The sequence below is a fragment of the Apteryx rowi genome, unplaced genomic scaffold (genome assembly GCF_003343035.1).
Source record: "Apteryx rowi isolate R43461 unplaced genomic scaffold, aptRow1 scaffold_185, whole genome shotgun sequence".
In the NCBI taxonomy this organism is placed as follows: Eukaryota; Metazoa; Chordata; class Aves; order Apterygiformes; family Apterygidae; genus Apteryx; species Apteryx rowi.
In genome coordinates this window covers 365,001-384,768 of record NW_020448141.1, presented here as the reverse complement: position 1 = coordinate 384,768, position 19,768 = coordinate 365,001, and the positions used below count along the sequence as shown (strand labels likewise).

Here is a 19,768-nt window from a genome sequence, read left to right as displayed (position 1 = left end):
AGACATGTGACATGAAGTTTAGGACTATGAGTGATATGTCCTGCTACTTGCCTTGTGCAGCTCCGTGCTCAGTGTTCCAGCTTCAGTTGATCTGATTTTAACTTTCCTCTCAGACTGTGTGATCTGTATGTATACCAGTTAAAGCTTTGATGTCAGTCATCACATTCAACTAGGTTGCTCCTGTCTCCTGTCCAGGGAGGCTGCAGAAAAAAAGCATCACTGGTGATTTGAAAGGGGAAGCAGTGAGCATTTCCCCTGCTTGGTGTCTTGGAACAGAAAAAAATACGTGCATTTGAATGAAATTTAGTGCAACAGTGCTACCAATCCAACTGTACTGTTCAGTTCAATGCTATATAAGGTAACTTATTTATTCAAAGGGTTTTTGTTATAGGAAAGCTTTGGAAAATGTGAGAAGTGGGGAAGAAAATAAAGAATAGGAAGAGAAAGTGACAGCGGTAAATGACAAAATGCCTCTCACAAGTAGATTTTTGAGACTGCGACATTACCTTAACGCTGCAGTCAAATTATTGTTTGAGCAGTTACCTTCTGCTCACTTAAGATTCCCAAGCTTATAGTAGTCTGAAATTAAGTAGTAAGCTTGTCTGTGCTACTTGGGGAAAAAAAATTATCTTTACCCCAGAGACATGACTATTTCAGTGACAAGTGAAGTTGTCATATATAAATAGGAAAGAGACCTTCAAGAACCCTCCGGGCCTGTTTTGCATTCATAGAAGATTAACTGCTTTACTGATGTTGTGGTTAGAGGTGTATTATGATTGGAGTCTGGCCCTCACCTACCACAGGTAGAAACTGCAGCCATAGCAGTCTTGATTAAAGAGCTTTCTCCAATTAAGGAGTCTCTTTCAGTGGAGTACTATTCCCCTTTAGTAGATGAGCTTTATCAAGTCTTTCAGTACAAGACATGTTTCCTATCCCTTAATACTTCTCCTCTGAACCAGCCTATGCTTTTCACAGAAGAACTCTTCCAAAATAGAAGATGAGTTTATACATAAAAGAATTTCTCACATCAAAGCTGATGTGGAAAAAATCTCCCTATGACTTTTCTGTATGGAAAGTGTCTTTTTTTTTTTTTTTTTTTTTTGGACAGGAACAATGGTTCCTTCATGTATCGTGCTGGGCGGCACTCCTGTCTCCGTGGCCCCTGGGCCCCTTTCTCCCCATGGGTCCCCTGGGCTCAGCTCTGGCCCCCTGGACGTGCTGGGCTGGTTTTGGCAGGGTCTTCAGGGGCACAGGGTCCCTGTGCAGTCGGGCACATATAAAGAGGGAAAGAAAGCAGCGAAGATCCCCCTCAAACAGGCAAGTTTATGTTCTTCTGCCGGGCCGACAGCGGCGTTTCCCTGGCTGTGCGGGGCGCCGCGTTTGGCGCCCAAAGCGGGGCAATGGCGTCGCCGCGCTGCCCGGCGAAGGGGGGGGGCCGCCCAGCGCCCGTCCCGCGGCGCGCAGATGGCGGCTGAGGTAAGCGCCGATCGCGGCTCTCGTCAGCCGCAGGCGAGTCGCCCCTAATCAGGTCTCCATCAGCCCCCGCAGGGGCGTATAAAAGGAGCCGGCGGGCGGCGGCGCTGGTAGAGCGCTGCCCGGCCCGCGCCACCCGCCCGCCCGGCCCCATGCAGCCCGCCATGATGATGTTCGCCAGTAAGTACTGGGCGCGGAGGGGCTTCTCGCTGGACTCGGCGCCGCCGGAGGAGCCCCGCGGCCTCGCCGTAAGTAGGCAGGGCGGGCGGGCGGCTCGGCGGCGGCCGTTGGGCGCGGGGGGACGGCGGCGCGGACGGCTCGGCGGCGGCCGCTGCGCCCCTGCCCCGAAAGTCTCCCCAAACTTGGCCTCGTTACCATGACAACACCCACCCCCTCCCCTCCCCGAGCCGTCGGAGCAGCTGGATCGCGCTGGTTTTGCCTCCTTACCCGCTTCAAGCGAAACGGCGGGTTTTGTTGTGGCGGTGGCACCGCTGGTTTCCGCCGCCGGGGACTCCGGTGCGAGTTAGGCGCCCCCCCCCCCCCATTTCGTTAACTTTAAAATCACGTTAATAGATTTTCACCGCTGACAAGTGCCGGTGAACTCTCTTTCGCAGCCTCACCCGTCCCCCTTCTCAAAGTGTCTTGCAGCAGCGGCAGAAAGCTCGCTAGAAATGCAGGCATTGCGACAGAAGTTAACCGTATTTCTGTTGCAGTAAGTTAGAGGCATTTGGGTCCCGCTCGGCTGCTTTCAAGCGTTTGGGGTTTGAAGCCCTGTGATTAGCTCCGCTGGCGATGCGCATTAACCCTGTTTCAGCGGCGCCCACCTTTTCGAGACCACTATATACCTCATGGCATCAAACCTAAAACACTTGTAGGTAACATAAGAATCGTACGAATATGCACCGCCTTGGCGGTGCCGATGGGCATTTTTACTGCTGAACAGTTGGCGTAGAGCTTTAGGTTTGTTGGCGCCTGCCAGCGAGCAGGGCTGTACAGGAGAATCGCACAGAGAATATGCAATTTCCCTGTTGAAAACTCTGTTGGGAGGCGGAAACTGTTCCCTGTAAGACGATCATGAGGGTGCAACAGGTGCTTTGGTGATCTCGAGCGCTGGGTAAACTTGTGCATGCTTACAGCTAAGGTTACTCGAATAGGTTTGCACTCATAATAATTGAGAATGTTAATAAGTGTTAATAACCCAGTTTCAATATGTTACATGTTTACAATTATGAAAATTTTACCTGCTATAAAACTTGGTGCCAGATCTGTAGTGGGTGCAGATTGAAATAACTTGAGTAAAATCAATAGAAGATGCCAATTTTTATCGGTTGTGAACTGGCCCCTTGTCATTGTAGTAAAATGTGTACTATATCTGCCTGATCATGCTTTATTTCTATTGGTAATATTGAACTAAATGGGATACACTTGTTTTACTGTCTCTATTTGAGTTACTTTTCTTCACTGAGCCTTCTTGCATTCCTGAGTACTTGTACTTGCTCCAGATAAATCATTATCATTAGGAAAGCTGATCTGCTAATCATTATTTAATCATGAAGTGTACTAACCAGTATGGCTGATAACATTTGAATTCTTGCAATATCACAGCCTCTTCTGCCGGGCTCATAACAGTTAGCTAGTCTAGTTTTCATATGCCTGAGAGCGGCTTTCGGTCATCACTTCAGGTGTTGTCGGTTGGACAGTATTAGGGAAACCGTGAGGCAGTGCTGGAAGGTGCCAAGTGCTCTCGTTTCCCGCAAGAATCGATGAGTATTGAGATTCTCAGACACTCAGTTACCTACCTGCTTCTTTGTATGCACACATACAGAAAACAGCACACAGTGAAAAATCACAGATATCACAGATGCTATAAAAACTCGCTTCATATGTAGGTTGTGTCCTTGATATATGTGCAGACTTACTCAGCTAAATCCCAAATATTATTGAAGTTAAAATTAACAAAAGCAGCCTCCCCCAAACCCGTGCCTAAGCAAACCTCCTCCCAAGCACAATCATAAAAGCCCAGTTACTAAAAAGTAAAAGTGCTTGATACCCTTCGTGTATCCATCCACAGACATAATTGTTTGTCTGGATTGTTTCTGTGTAGTCTAAGAAGAGACCACAGGCTTTTTAGCATGCTAAGTAACTAGTTTAAGTGTGGCTAGTTTCATCTGTACTGTTTTACAGGGTGGCTTTTGATAAGCTGACACGTTTCAACTATTCCTCTTTTTAATTCACTGCATTCTTGTGCCTTAAAAAATAAAATATCTCAGAATATACAGTGGGAGCTGACTTGAGAACTGTAGGCTCTTTATTCAGAGAAGGGAGGTATTTCAGAGTGGACTAAGACTGAGTAAAAACACAAGCTATTTTGGCATGCCAAACTGGATGTGGATGCACTGGGACGGGTGTGATGCAACTACTTCATCACTGACTGTCAGGGGTATTTGTTTGAAAAGGAATCAGGCTAAAGACTTAGCAATTTTTTGCTGGGTGATGGAGCTCTTGATGAAATCTTTTAAAATCTCGTCTAGAAGCACTGTGAGACACTTTGCTGAAGTGAATTGTCGCAGGTCCACAGACATTATGCAAGCGGGATAACCTGCCTTGGTACTCCTAATGGAAAAATGAGCCTAGAGATTTAACTTGGCTTTTATCAGATGTTGTGAGACGTGTTTGAAAACTCAATCCCATTCTTGGTGTGTTTTTTTCGCTTTCATTGTTCCTTTACAACTTGCTGAAGAACAGTTTAATCCACATGAAATAGTTGTATATGATTCTTGATTTCTATTTTCATATTTTTTTAGTGTCCTTATCATGGTGATAGTTTTTTTTCAAAAAAACAGTTAGCAGCCTCACTGGAGATTTTACTTCTCTAGGAGTCTCAACCTGGGTATTGGAAAATGCCAGCTTTTTTTTTTTTTTTTTTTTTGAAAATCTTGGTTGGTGTTACCAAATCTGTCTATAAAGGCTGACTTGCTGTACTGTTGGCATCTCAACAAGACTTAAGCTTATAAAAATGCATTTTTTTTGAAAATACTACCTGAAATTTGCAATAAAGCAAAGTCTTCATGCCCCAAATTGAGAGATGGTTGTAGGATTTGCCAGGGATGTTGTGATTTTTTTTATTTTATTTTTTTAAGAGTTCATCAGCCAGCTCATCTCCTAAGGGAGATGAAGTCTAAGCTTTTATTTCTGTCCTAATTTGTATAAGCAACAGAGGTTTTATTTCCTCAGGAAAAATGACATTACATGGCAACATTAACTGTAGTACAATAAAGAGCATAAGCTTTATGTTTTAAATTTAATAGATAATACAAAAATACAGACCATTATAAATCATTGTAAATTGGCCAGTACAAATGAGAATAGTACCACTTCAGTTAGTGATTTTGCAGTAATTGAGACCATCTCCATTCAGTCCAGGTTTATTACTAAAATAGCATAGCCTTAATAAGGTCATTATATTTGTATCCTATACATTCATATTGTATTTCCTTGTGCTTTTTTAATGGATTGGTCTCTGACACAACCACCTAACAGCTGCATTTGACCTATGATACTGGTTTGAAGTGAATGAACTACCTTTTAAAGTCTGAATGAGTTCTGTTCAGCTATTTTCTGACAAAAATCTCTTTGTGTACAGTGACTTAATTTTAAGAAATGCCCATTTGCATCTGAAATAATGCTATTCTTTATCTATTTGTAGCTAAACAGATCAAGTTCTGGGAAAAATGAGGAAAAGAAAGGGAATAAGGGAAATGGGAAAAGTGAATCTATTTCTGAAGGTGGAAAGACAGCTGTGGTGTTTTCCTTGAAGAATGAAGTTGGTGGATTGGTGAAAGCTCTCCGACTCTTCCAGGTAAACCTCACAAATCATTACACCGACTGGACTGAGGGAGGATACTGAGATCAGATTGTTTGCTGGTCTAAATTAATGGACCTTGACTGAAGGAATGGAGTGCAGTTATTTTTATTCATTTCTGTAGAGTGTAACTTCAAATTTTATGGACCATTCAACAAAGCTTTTTGGGCTCAGGAGGAGTTTTCTGGAGTCAGGTTTGACAATGGTGTTGATGTTCATACAATTCACTTTAGATTTCCAAAGTGCGATTCTCAACACCTTGCATTAGAGCTGAAGTTCTCTCTATGACCATAGCGGGAGGAGGCATTTTCAGAAAGCAATTCAGAATATCGAAGTTAGATGCTCAAAATCAGATCATGATGATAGCCTTGCCCAGAAACAGTGTTTGGTCATAAAGTTAAATACACCTGTAAGTGCTTTTCTGGGTCAGGGTTTTATGTTTAACTAGGACATAAATTATGAAGTGTTATTGTCATGTAGGTCCCCATGCAATCGGTAGTTTTCAATCAGGCTGCTAATGCTGTAGGCTGCTTATTAGTTGCAGGGCAGGGGACTTTGTGTGTCATTGGATATGCTGTTGGGGTGAGAGCTGATAATTCCTGTAAATGCAGTCAGATACGCACTCAACAATCATTGCATGTGAACTGGAGGACTTTATTAATAAATTGGAGAGAGCTTAGAGGCATGTCTAAGGATAATTAAAGCACAGTAGTATGATGAAGGTCTTAGGTTTTTCAGTCTGTGCAGTGTAATAAGGATAAAATTAGGAGGTGGTTTGTGTTCCACCTGTAAGGCCAAAACCCCCAAAGGGTGGAGACGCAGGCTGTTGCCATTCTTACTTCCAGGAGCTGGCGCAGGGACCGGGTTCCTAGGGCTGATGTAGATACCTAGGTTCCCTAGCCATGGAAAAGGGGTGAGTTGGACCTTCAGGATGAAGATTGCCAAGAACCAGCATGTTTGCCAGAAACAGGGGGAAACCTAAATGAGCTGATAGGAATTGCAGAAGGAGGTGTGTTTGCAGCGCTGCTTCTCTCCAAGGGTTAAGTGTCTAACTGCAGCTCTGGCTTAAATGCCTGAATGGGTTCACCCTTGAAATCCTGGCCTTACAAATCAACCCTCCCTTTTTGGGAACAAGTGCATAATTCACTCTGGTCTTTTAAAACATGGCCGGAGGATGTTGCAGAGCTATCACCTCTATTCATGTATTAACTTAGCAATTCAAACGCTGTAAGGGTGAGAGCAGGTTTTTGTAATCTACTCAGCCCGTGGGAGATCAAACCCACTTTTCCTGCTTTCCAAGAGAATGTAAAAATTGTTAGCTCTTTGCCAGCCAAGAACGTGCAGGGGCATCCTGGGCCTATGTTATTCAGGAATAAGTCATCAAAATGATTCTGCTTGTTTTTCTAATCTGCTATTCTACAAATAGCATGTACAAAGTGGAGGGTTTTCCTTCTGTGAATTTGTTATGTGAATGGGTTAGCTAAGGATATTTATCTTATGCATACCTTATGGAAGTGGCCAGTGGAAGAATTACGTACTGCAATAGATCCAGAGGTGTAAAAGCAGAGTGCTGGTTGGCTGTACCAGAGGGGACTTTCACCTGGAACAGACATTTATATAAAATATGGCAGGCAAGTGGAAATACAAGCACAGGCTTCACCCCATTTGGGAAGTCAAAAAACTTTTATTGGCATTGCTGAGCAGGTGGAGGGATAAGTTGTCAAAAGTAAGAGAGGGTTTGTGGCTGGGGGGAAAAAAGGTAAAATCAAAGAATCAATAAAAGTGTTGGTTGAAAGCAATCATCTAGTCCAACCTCCTGTTTAAAGCAGGACTTACAACACTAGATCAGGTTAGCTTTAACACATTATGGTTGTCTCTTGTATGACACTCTTAAGAGACCACTAGTTGTGGTGGGAGAGATACCCCAAAGGAAAGTTTTCATGATAAAACTAGTTTCACATCCATGTTTTTTGTCTAACTTAGTTCTGATGGGGTAATTGTAATAAATTGAACTAGATATTCATTTTATTACTATTATCACTTCTGGTCATTCAGAATTAGTGAAAGAAAAGTAGATGAAGACTGAAATATAATTATCCTCAAAGAAATATTTTCTCCCTCAAGTGTTTGCAAAAGATACTAAAGTAATACATTTTTAATAGTGTCTATTTACTTAAACACATTAAAATTCAGTTAAATTAACGTTATGATCATGCACATTGCCTAATAAAATTGCATTTCATATTTATAGCAAACCAATTTTTTTCTTTTTAATGATTAGAATGTAATATCGTCCTTTGCCTTGGTAAATAAAATTAAATCATCAGTTAATACTAGTATATTTACTTAATGAAGAAAGTTATTTTTACATTCAGTATACGGACTTTTTTGTCTTTAATATTTATTAAGCAACACTAATTAACTGAGTAGGTATATATGAGTACTTTTACTGAAAACGTCTTTTAATAACTGGGGAAAACTTTCCTGAGGAACATGCCATCAATATTACTGTTCTAGATGAAATGTCTATGTTTCATCCATTGTTTCATCTTTCCACAGGAGAAACATGTGAGTATGGTTCATATTGAATCAAGAAAATCCAAGCGAAGGAACTCGGAGGTAGAAATTTTTGTGGACTGTGACTGCAGTAAGAAAGAATTTAATGAACTAATCCAGCTGCTCAAGTTTCAAACTAACATCGTATCTCTTAATCCACCAGAAAACATCTGGACTGATGAGGAAGGCAAGGCTGCTTTTACATTATTCAGTTTAGACACTGACAAACATTTTGCATAGGTATCTCGGTAATACCCTTCAGTACATTCAGCTCACATTCTGTCTTCTACAGATCTCGACTGTGTCCCTTGGTTCCCCCGGAAGATATCTGAATTGGACAAATGCTCACAGAGAGTTTTAATGTATGGATCTGAGCTGGATGCAGATCACCCTGTAAGTGTAACGTAAAACTGTATTGTAGATAATTTGTTCAGGTTGTTTAGTCAGTCAAATAAGAAGTCTGTTGACTACTCATTTTGAATACTTTTTTGAGTACATGGTTTTCAGAAGGTGCAAACGTCTGTAAGTTCTCTTTAATGTTTTCAGTGAATTAATTTTTTTTCTGTAATGGCACATGGAAAAAAGGAGGTCCTCTGCAAAACTTACTCACTATTGAGCAACTTTGTTCCCTTTTGTACTGCTTTCACTTATTTGTTTTTAATTAGCTGGTTGGTAGAAGCTTTCAGACTCTGAAGAATTTGGATCAGTGTGACCTTAGGTTCTGTCACAAGGAGAGATAAGAATTGATATCAGTAAAGGTGGCAGAGAAGAAAGAATGAGGGAAGGCTTTCTGAGCACTCGGGAGAGAATTACAAAATAAAACAGTGCAACATGTTCCTGTTTCTGCATGAATGCAGCAGATGGCAATGTGTCTCACATTGTTTCCTGACTTCAGCGACAGGAGGCAAGTCTGCGTTTCACACAAGCCATATACCGCAGTAGTACCAATGTACTCAATGCAAAAGGCAAAAAAAAGTTTTGTTTTGTTTTTTTGCTTTCTCTTGGCTTATCTTTGTTAATGCTTAACCTTTGAGTTGTTAGATGGCAGATGATTGCAAGAATTTGTGTTAGAATATTTTTACTTCTTACAAATCGAAGTTTCCACTTTTGGACCCCTTGGCTGAAAGTTACTGATGGTTGCTAACTGTATTCACTCCTACTCCAAAGTAAAAGAAGTTGGGTTAAACTGATATTGTAGGAAACTTCCAGAAGAAAGTAGTAAGCAGTGAGCTAAGATACCTGACTGTAAGGACTATGTTGTAATAGAAGAAGATTAAACTGCAGCTGTAGGTGATAGTTTCCTCTGTTTTTTGTCACACTTTTTTTTTTTTTTTTTGGTATTGTCCAAGATAGTGAAAAATGGCCCTGAAGAGATTGTAGCTGACTCCAGAAAGATCACTTCAGCGTAAGGGACTCTCTAGTGATGTATCCATGTTGTACCATGATATGGCAATGCCTGTGCAGCCTCTTTCCTGCTGACTCCTTTGGCTGATGAGAGGCAAGTACTCCCGCTGGCCCTGTGTTGAGGGCTCTCTGCGCAGTGCAGAAATAGCAGTCAAACCGTTGCCTTCTGTCCTAGCCACTCCACAGCTTCTGTAGCTGCCATGGCAGGGGCTCACACACAGACGCTCACCCGTGCACACACAGGCAAACTGACATCAGATGCTGGCCGTCATGATGTCTCTTGGGAGCCCCACTTTCCTGTCCCTGCTGGCTCCCGCCTGCCGTATCAGCCCTGAAAAGCATAAGTGCTGTGCTTGGTTCCCAGCCATCTCTAGCCTATGTGAGCCCTTCCCACAGTGTAGGCCTACAGTTAGGGGAGCATATGCTTGGATCCTGATTTCTGATGTGTACTTCTTGATGACAAACTAGGATTTACCTAGCGTTTTCTCAGAATGGAAAACTCTGTTGATTACCTTCAACCGCTAACAGTAATTTGGTTCAAACAGTGGCATTTCAGTCTTAATGGCAACTCATTCTAGCCTTGAGTTGATGATTGTGACGGGCAATTTGATACTGTTTTATGTTCTGAGCTGGTGCCTTCATTAAATACGTGAGTGCTCTGCTGAAAATCTGCTTTCAGTTTTATAGACAATGAAAAAAGACATTTGCATTATGTGAATATATATTTTACACTTGGGGGAACTGTTATAAACATAATTTACACACCATTTGTTATTCTGTGCAGCATACTAGGTATTGAAGATGGGGAAAAACTATAAAAACTGTGATTGGCCTTCCACAGCCCAGTTCTGGTGCCTGCTCTGTTCCTTGGTGGTTGTGTGTAGATGCCAGGGGGCCAAAGAATTATCTTATTACAGAACCAGCATAGCACCACCTTAGCTTCTAACTCACTCCATACTGGTTAATGGTTCCAGACTCAATTTCATTACATATGACAGACTTTTAAATCACCTGTGCTGTCTCCCATCCCTTTTGGTCTAGTGAATGGTCTGCAGCTGAGTAATTCAGTGCTTATGTCAAAAGGTATTAAGCAGACAAGGAGACTTCCCCAAATTTCAGGAACTTTTTGCCTGTCAAAAAGCTTTTACGTGTAGGGAGCATTCATTGTAACTTGTCATAGTCATTCTGGACTCTTCTCTAGTGTTTTGCAGGGGAAGTGCTATGCCCCATTTAAAGCAGGCCACAAAAATGCAGGGTCTGATAAGGCAAATGTTTGAGGAACCTAGACATTATGAAGCAGCTGATCTCTTTATAGGTATGGACAACAAGTCCATAGCCAGATGGATGCCAAGGAAGAAAAAAAGTCATCTAGTATCTGAAGGATGTTATAAGACCTCTGCTTCCCTGTTTGAGAGTGGAGGCCTGAAGGTTTTCTGCAGTCCTTTTATATTCTCCTTTAGTCTGCCCCAGCAGCACAACTTCTGTTACAGGGCAGTTACAATAGCTCTCAGAATTTCCTAAAGTTTATGCAAGCCTTTTGAATCAAAAGACATTATCTTTTCATTCCCTTCAATGGCTTGTGTTTGTGCATGCGAGCTGTAAGAGGAAAATGTGATTTACTTTCCATTTGTGACTAAGGGAAACTTAAATGCACTTTTGGGGCTGTTAAGTGTGGAACTTACTTAACTGTTTACCCTTTTTCATCTTCAGGAGGTTGGCAGTCCTGTCTTGAAAATAGATAGCTCTTTTGGAGCCCCAAACCTGAAGTGTCTAAATCTTTTATAGGTATAGAAGAGATCTTGTTTTAGTTTTGAATAGCTGACAGGGCTATAAGTGACTGATGTGTGTGTGTATGTTGTACAGCTGCTTTGTACTTAATATGCAAAGGGTATGAGCCTGCTACAGCCCATGAGGTAGAGCCTTGCCTCTGTAACTCAGATTGGAGCAATGTGCATATTTACTGCCAGAAGCTGATGGTTCAGTCCCTGATATGTTAGTTAAGATGGCAACTGCCGAAGTAGCATCTTCAAAATGAGTTGTTTCTGAACTTTGGGCACTTTAGTTTTCTAGTGATGAAAGATGTATTAAGGATACATCAATTATTCTGCTTTGTGACTGCATGTAGCTCTCCATTTAGGTCAAGAAAAATCTGAGTGAGATGAATGGCAAGAAAAAAATTCCTGTTTTGTAACATTTTGGATGCCTGGCTGTACCTGTGTACAAGCCTGTCTTGAAAATACTCCTGTGGCAGAAAAAAGCACTAACTTATTTTCTCTTACAGTCCAGTAGGTGATGTTAATCAGAATACAATATAATTAGGCACTAAATAAACACTTTAATGATTTATTTTGTAGCTCTTACAGCTAATTTTCTGTCTTTATTATAAATTAATCTCTTCTTTCTTGCTTAAGGGCTTCAAAGACAACGTCTATCGACAGAGAAGAAAATACTTTGTGGATGTCGCCATGAGCTATAAATAGTAAGTACTGTTATAATTTTTCCCTGTGCTGCTGACTAGTTAGAATTCATGCTGCACTTCATTCTGCAGGATGAAGTTTTGCAGTAGACAAAGCGAGCCTTTAAACTTTGACCGATTTAGTGTAGGCTATAATTGACAAACTTAATGCTTGCAATCCTGTTACAAATTCAGTACAGATACAGGCAAGTAAAGAGTTTGGAAGGTAAGTGCTACCTTTTAAGCTTTTTTTTCATAGCTCGTTGAACTTAAGAAATTGTTTTGCAAATGCAAAATGCAGTGCCTTAATGACAAACTGATGTACCACAGAATCATACATATCCAGTGTCCCTACGTGGGCTAGAGCCTGGTCACAGAACACCAAACTGTTACTTGCTACTTGAGACAAAGAAAATTGTGCCCATTGTGAGGAGAACTGTTATACATACCTGGAATGGCGCCCAGAAAAAAGTGTTGTACGTAGAGCACACCATGTGCTTCCCACTGTTCAGACAAGCTTCACTTCTGTCACAATTATTAAATGAATCACATTCCTACCTGCCAAAGTTGAACCAGGACATGAGTCTAGTCCTGAGGATGTTCAGAGCCTCAGAAACTACCTGTTGACTAAGGGTGAGCTTCTTGGGGTAGGAGCAACAGTATGCTGTTGCACAGGATACTGCATATATGACACTCCTAATGCAGAGAACCAAGAGAGAAGGGAGGAAAATCTCCTGCTGTACAGGCCACACAAGGTAAGGAACAACATTTGAATCCATGACAAAAAAGAATTATTACTTCTAGTTTTACTACTAGGATGATTTCTGATTACTGAAGAGAGTAGATGACCTGTACAGTCCTAACCTCAATATGGATTGTGACTAAAGGAATTTCTTTGGCATTAGGGTGTGCGGTGCCCTCTGAAAGAGTCTGGAACCCCTGGATGCTGTTTATATGTGGTGTTTTGTGAAAAATCCTTGCGTTTGTATCATGGTACAATTGTGGTTTAGAGATTTTCTTATTCCAAAGGGCCTGGGAGAATTAGCTGCCTCCATGACATATATAAATATACGTATGCTTTTTTTCCCCATACCTTGGTAGTTTCCACAGAGCCAGTAGACTTTCAGGGTCTCAGCTTTCAGGCTGAAGCCTGAAATTCTAATTTGATTTTTGTTCATTCTTTAATGAGGAACAGTATCGCTGACTTTAAGAAAGAACTCATAGGATCCCAGGATTTGATCCAAAACTAAGAAAGCTGTAGTTAGACAAACTCACTAGAGAAGGGAATTATTATTTTCTTTTCATTTTCTTAATACACTGTATGTTGCAAAATGCCTTTTATTAATTTTGCCAATACAGCTCTAAACTTCTCAGAATTCAGTCAGTAGATATTTCTGTAGTTATTGGTGCTGGTGTCTGAGCACAAATACAGTGCACATATTTTCTCATTGAATTTTATCTTTCCAGATCAAGCCAGTATTTCCAATTTGTTACCATCCCTGGAAGTTAGAAAACTTTCTGCACTACCTACAAATACCTGCTGTGTTGTAATTTTCTTGTCACATAAGCATTTAACTGACCCCGGTCATACTCTTAATTTTATTTGTAACAGGCCTAAACCCTCATTCTCAATGAAAAGAACATACTAATTTCATGTTCTTTTCAATCTTACCATACTTTTTCAGATTTTTCATTTTTCTCTTTTGAGATTTCTACCTACGTTGTTTAAAAAATATAAAAGACAACATTTTTTTCACCCTGCATAAAAGGCACATCTTGGCAGGAAGCAACTCAAAAACAGGTTTTTAAAGATTATTTGGTTCTGCTTTTCTGTTCTTTATTATGAAGCTAATACATGGGCTGTGGAAGGCTGGGGGGGACAACAACATAAACTGTGCATTGTGACCATATTATCCTGATTTCTTCTTCCTTTACTGTTGTCCAGTCGTATCCTTATGGTATTACCAATCTAACAGATTACTAAGTGCTAGCGTAGGTTCCCCTTTCTTTTGCCCCGTGGTGGCATTTGTTTAGCTGGGTGCTTCTGACATTCATCCAGCACACTGAGCTTCTGCCTGCTGGGGGCAGGCTGGTGGCTGTTGGAGAAACTTCCCAGGCTCTGCAGTTTGCTCTCTCTGCTGACTGGGTAAGTCCTAAGTTCACTTATATTTGAAAAATGGACAGAGACAGGGTTTTTTTTTGTTTTCAACTGATTGAGATAGTTCTTCTTCTTGACTAGCTTTTATTGTAGTATAAAATGTCAAGCAGATACCTGTGGATGAGGGCAGGCTATGTGCACTTCTAGAACTCCTTCAGTAAACTCAGATCATACTCCATTTACCCATAACAGTAACAGTAGTGCCATGTATTTCACAGCTGCTAAATTGCTGGAAGCATCTTCCTCCCTCTTCCCCACTAAGATGCCTAACTACTGGAAAGATCATGCTGCTGGCTCACTAGGCAGTTGCTGGTCTTCTACCCCAAAGATTCCCCCCCCCCCCCCGAAGCAGTGGGAAACCTCTTTTCACAAAATCACTTAGAGTAATCCTGTGTATTCCCAGAAAAACAGATACAACAAAGGGAAGGAAAAATTCTTTTGCTTCTTTAGATTTTGGAGGCTCAACAACCATTTTTGCAGGCAAATTACAAAAATCAAAGCAGCCAAAACAGGGGTTATTTGATGGCCAGATCTTGTACTTCAATAAAGCTGCTCAGAAAATACCCTCCTTGTCCCACTGATGCTTTCAAACATTTAAAAGATTTTCAACTTTTCCCCTTATTATCAGAAGAGTGAAATCAAGATACTTTAAATACTTTTTAGTCAGGGACCACAAAACAGCTGATAGGCCGGTAACTGTAGCAGTTACCGAGATGTGGCAGCATCTCATCTAACTCCTCAGGTCTGCTGAAGTTAGAACTAGTTATCTTAACCCCACTGGAGTGCCGTATCTGCTGGGCAGTCAGTCTCTGTCTAAGTATATCTGTCTGCTCTGTGGAGACAGCCCAGGGAGTCCTTCACCCTCAGCAACCTGGAGCTCAGTCTAAGCTGCATGGAGGAAAGGTAAATTAGCTCGTGAAGGACTCTGTGCTTCTACAGCTAAACTGTTTCTGCCACCCATGTTGGTGAATTCAGAATTAATCTGGATGTCCTGAGACTACGCTGCAGTCTTGTCAGACTCTTCTCTGGCCTAATGACTATTTACTTATTTATACAAAAAAGAGCAGCTTTGGCAGGAAATGTTGAGAGCGCTTCACCCCAGTGTAGCTAACAATTCTATGTTATAAAGACTGCTTTCCTTGGAGACCAAATTCAGAGCATTCTCTTGAACCTCTGTTGCTCATATCCTAGGTAAGTGACCTACCTAGTCATTAGCTGAGGTTTGATGTGTTTCTCCTTTTCATTTTCCAGTGTTAAAAAAAACTCAGTTCCTTAAAACAATAGTGAAGAGATTTGCCTACAAAAAATTAGCTCTGTCAAAAATTGTTGAGTGGAAAAGTCCCTGTTTGGTGTTTCCTTTATGAATTCCTGTTGTTCTATAGCAGTAGACATTCTGCTTTGGTTGAACATAAAGAGGCCTCAGTAGGGGGGAGAGGGAGTGAGAGAGAAAAACACTGAGAAGTGAACCTGGAGAATTAGGGATTTTCTGGTGCTAGGTGTTAAAGGGAAAGGGATGTTAATAAAGTACAGCAATGAAAATCAGCTGCATGAAATAAGTGGACCAAAAAATAAATGTTTCTCCCTGCTTCGCTTAGTTTCTATCTTAAAGTTAGAGGAGATGTGTTAATCTTGCTAATTAGTCCTCTGAGACTGATTAGGGATTGCAAAAGTGTTGTGAAGATTAAAGCAGGAGGAGAAATACAAAGTTTATAGAGGGAATTTATAATATGACTTGATAACTCATGACCATGGCAAAATGGAAAGACCCTATTTTAATAAGGGGAAATAAAAATTCAAGTTAGGTTAGCCTGGAAAGTCATCGTATTCAGCCACAAGAAAACTGGGTATGCAGGCTGTCCATTCATGTGAATTACTGGATGTTTGAGCACAAGGTGGGTCTAACTTTAAGTAGGAGGAAATGGAGTTTTGCAGAGCTGAGTGAGAATGGTGTGGGTCCTCCCTCAAGTCTGGCTCTCTTGATCTTCTGGGTAAAGAAAGCCATATCTTGATGGGCTGGAAATAAGATTGGCTTTCCTAGGCATAAATTCTATTAAGGAATACATGCCCATTGAACCTTATTTCAGTACCAGGTGAATTAGTTGAAACAATAACTAAGTTATAAACCTGCTGGTGAGCAGTGAATAAGCTTCAGATGCTTGTTCTTGTTATACCTCTCTAGCGACAGGCTAAATAGTAAGTTGAATTTTCCCACTGGTGCATAGATTTCTTCAGCATTGCTGGGCCTGCGCTGACCCATACTGACAATATCCATAGTAGTGGTCAGGTCTAAGGAAAAGGGACATGGCTACTGCACGGTATTTTGGCAGCCCCACGTGGGTGGAACAGCTGCCTGGTGTCCACTTGTGTATAATACAATTTAAAATAGCTGTGTTACGCTTTCCACAAGCAGGCAGGCAGCTTAAGGTTGATAGAGTGTAAAGGTGAAGACAGATACAAGATAGGAAGGTTTGACTCCCACCACACAATGCGTTTAGACCCAGTGCAGCTTCTGTTGGTGAGAAATGCTTCGCTAACGTGTTGCAATTCTTGTCATGTCTGCAAAAGAGTGGCTGAAGGGGAACAAGAAGATTTAATGTATTGAATGTTCAGTGAGTATTTAACAAGCATAAGTACTTCATACAAAGTAGCCTTTGACTGACAGATGCTGCCAAGGATCAAAATACTTTGATATAGTGAAAGGCAGGGGGTTTAAATAGTTATTTTTCAATAAAGACAAAGGGACAACCACAAATTAAGGTAGGGCAGAAGTTCTTCTCACATGCATATAGGGACTGCAATTACGTGTGACATGAGGGTTTGTTGTCTTTGCATCATATGATGGAGATAGAATGATGAACTGGTGATACCTGGGAAGGAGACCCCTCTCAGTGACAGACCAGCACTGCAGCTCTCCTGCTGCTCTGGGCTCCCCCGGGCCTGATACCCCTGTTCGGCAGCCCAGCCGACCGAGTCTGGTGTCTGGGACTGAGGAGCTGGGGGAGGAAGCTGCAGCACTGAGCTGGGAGTGTCGGAGTTGCCAGCCCTGTGGCAGCGGAGCAGGAGAGAGGGGGTGGGAGGGTATCCTGTTAATCCCTTTGTTAATCTGTACTTGGTTAAGGTCTGGGAAAGGAGAGGGATACCTGAGGAGAAAGCAGATTTCACAGGTTGTGAATGTTAAATCTAGAGGAAGATTATAAAGTTTCTAGGGGTAATTTATTATGTGAGATGATGGCTTATGAGCATGGTGTGGGAGATTCCATAGAGCTAAATACCGGGCAGTGCAAACTGGAAGGACCCCTTCACACTCTTCACACAGTCAGTCAGTTTTAAATTAACTAGAACCACTCAGGGCAAATCTTGGATGTCAGAGGCAGATTAGCAGGCAAGGAGGCACCCTGGAAGTCTCCTGCTTTGCAGTTTCTATGCATCTGCATAAGGGGGAGGAGGAAGAGGAATTGTGGAGAATAAAAAGTTTAATGTTAAAAAGTTAAAAAAAGATGGATTCAGAGGCTTAGTTTTGCATAGGATAGGCTGTTGGCTGTGAGATGAGCTTCCTCATGATGTAGTCCTGACAGAGTAAATCTGCAGTTCTAAACATATCTTCAAATTTAAACAAGAGTCTGAACAATAAATACGTATTTTTAATCGCATCCACATATTGTAAACATCTATGTAATTACCTAATATTCACTTCATAAAATGCTAAGTAATGATGCTCTGTGCATAATGTTTTGTATTTTAAAGAATGCATAGGACTACTGATGGTTTTACTGAATATGCATCAGTAAACTGCAGGGCTGAAACTGCAGCAGGATCTTGAGCTACTTATTTACAAAGGCACCAGTGGTGACAAACAGAAATATTACTCTGATATAAAAACACTGTATGGTATGAGAAGTCCATCTTTCTACTATGATATGCACAAAAATAAGAAATAGTCTTGTTTTTTAATAAGAAATAAATTAAATTCTTAAGAAATAAATGTAATTGTACAATATAGAGATCATCAAGAGGAAATTCTAGGAAAAAAGCATATAGTCATTTTTTAAATAATCAGTTTTTAATAGGCTTGTCTGTCTTATTTAAATAACAGATATTTACAGATATTTTGCCAGTCTAGAACCTGGTTGTGTTCAAACATATTTTTGTATTATTTTATTTTTTACAGTGGTCAACCCATTCCCAGAGTGGAGTACACAGCTGAGGAAATTAAAACGTGGGGGGTGGTATTTAGGGAACTCAGTAAACTCTATCCCACCCATGCTTGTCGTGAATATTTAAAAAACTTTCCTCTGCTGACCAAGTACTGTGGATATAGAGAGGATAATGTGCCTCAACTGGAAGATGTTTCTATTTTTCTTAAAGGTAAGACATTCTGGTTCATCAATAGATATGGTTTCTTGAAAACACTCTTTTCCATTGGTATGAAATACAAAGCGCATAGGAGAAAAGGACTCCCAGTATTGCCAGTGGGCTTTGGTTTAGACCAAAGTATATATATATTTATATATATTTTTTACGTTCTCCATGGGAGAGAATTTGTTCAGTTGAGATAGTTGCATGTATGTAGTAAGAAGGTGAGAGGAATTATGTAGTCAATCACATATCACATAATATTATCCTGCACAGGGAGAAAAGTTTTTCAGTATGATCAAAAGAAAGAGCTGAATTAGCTCTGCTCTTCTGATTACCACAGTGTGCATCTCCCAAATATCCAGACAGTTAAAATGAGGGATAAATGTCTAGATAACAAATATCCAGGCGGTTAAAAGGAGGAATAAAATATATAGATAACAAAATTTTAAAAAGAGAGCAGGTTTGGCACATTGTTGTACATGAAGTGTGCCCTTACTAAACATGAGGCACTTCTCTTTCATGTCATTTTTAAGGGATCAGGATATTACCTATTTAAGTTTGAAAATGCAAAAACGCCCTTCTTTTTCATAGGTAGTCAAAATTTATTTCATAAGGAAGGAGAAGTGGCAGACATGAGCCTGCTGGTTTTAACCCTAGAGAGGCAAGCTGTCAGCATTCTGATTCTTTCTTCTCCTCAAGGGTCCTTTCCAATGCATGCACTTGTGCCTTAATCCTCTTGGACAAATTCCAGGAGCTCAGAACTAAAATACAGATATGTATACGTGGAAAAAAAGATATTTATACTCCTAGTGTTATGAAAAAAATTTGCAAAATTTTTGTCTCAAATGTGAATGGAAAATTTTTAACTAAAAAACACACAAAATTTGTAATGAAAGATTTACTTTCCCCATTCCCTTCTTCATCCTTAATTCTTGTTTATGATCACCTGCATTTACTGATCACTCTTTGAGTTTGGTTGTGTCCTGGGTCCCTCATATGTTGTCTTCCAGTCTCTAAGGAATGATACCAAAGTATATAGATTCTTTTTCCCTAACTAGAAACTTAAAAAAACCATACTTCTTTCAGAAATATGTTTTCAGACTAAATACAACAGCCTGTGGAAGATAAACTTGGAGCATTTTCCTGTAAACACCTGAAAGAGTAAAGAATGAATTTGGGAGAGAAATGTCCTTTTCAAAGTCACTGAGTCTGAAATAATTCCCTACTGGGACTAATCTGACAAAGGAATACTTTGTTAAATATTTAAATGAGAATCTCAAATATGAAAGTCAGTATTTTATTGTCACAAGACAGTATTTTATCTGTAAAACTTATGACATTTTTGGTTTAATCCTATTCTGTTCTGTTAGTTTGCAATATTTTTACAGAAGTTATCTTGTTTTGGAAACTTCTCTCCTATTTGGTACTGGACATGAAAATCAGATACTTTGTGATTTGAGAGCATCACTTATGCATACCCTTATCTTCTTTTCTAGATAAAGTT

At 40.6% G+C, this 19,768-nt stretch overlaps 1 protein-coding gene across 1 annotated transcript in view; it reads left to right on the top strand.

Annotated features, from left to right (window-relative positions):
* Window positions 1–5,185: 5,185 nt before the first annotated feature.
* The window catches only part of TPH2 (tryptophan hydroxylase 2), a 49,021-nt gene continuing 34,438 nt past the window's right edge, over window positions 5,186–19,768 (top strand). Inside the window, exons 1-5 of the mRNA XM_026061764.1 lie at window positions 5,186–5,332; window positions 7,895–8,078; window positions 8,184–8,284; window positions 11,707–11,774; window positions 18,077–18,273. Of these exons, the coding sequence (XP_025917549.1) occupies window positions 7,910–8,078; window positions 8,184–8,284; window positions 11,707–11,774; window positions 18,077–18,273 (535 nt within the window). The 5' untranslated portion in view covers window positions 5,186–5,332; window positions 7,895–7,909. The remainder of the gene's footprint in view (window positions 5,333–7,894; window positions 8,079–8,183; window positions 8,285–11,706; window positions 11,775–18,076; window positions 18,274–19,768) is intronic.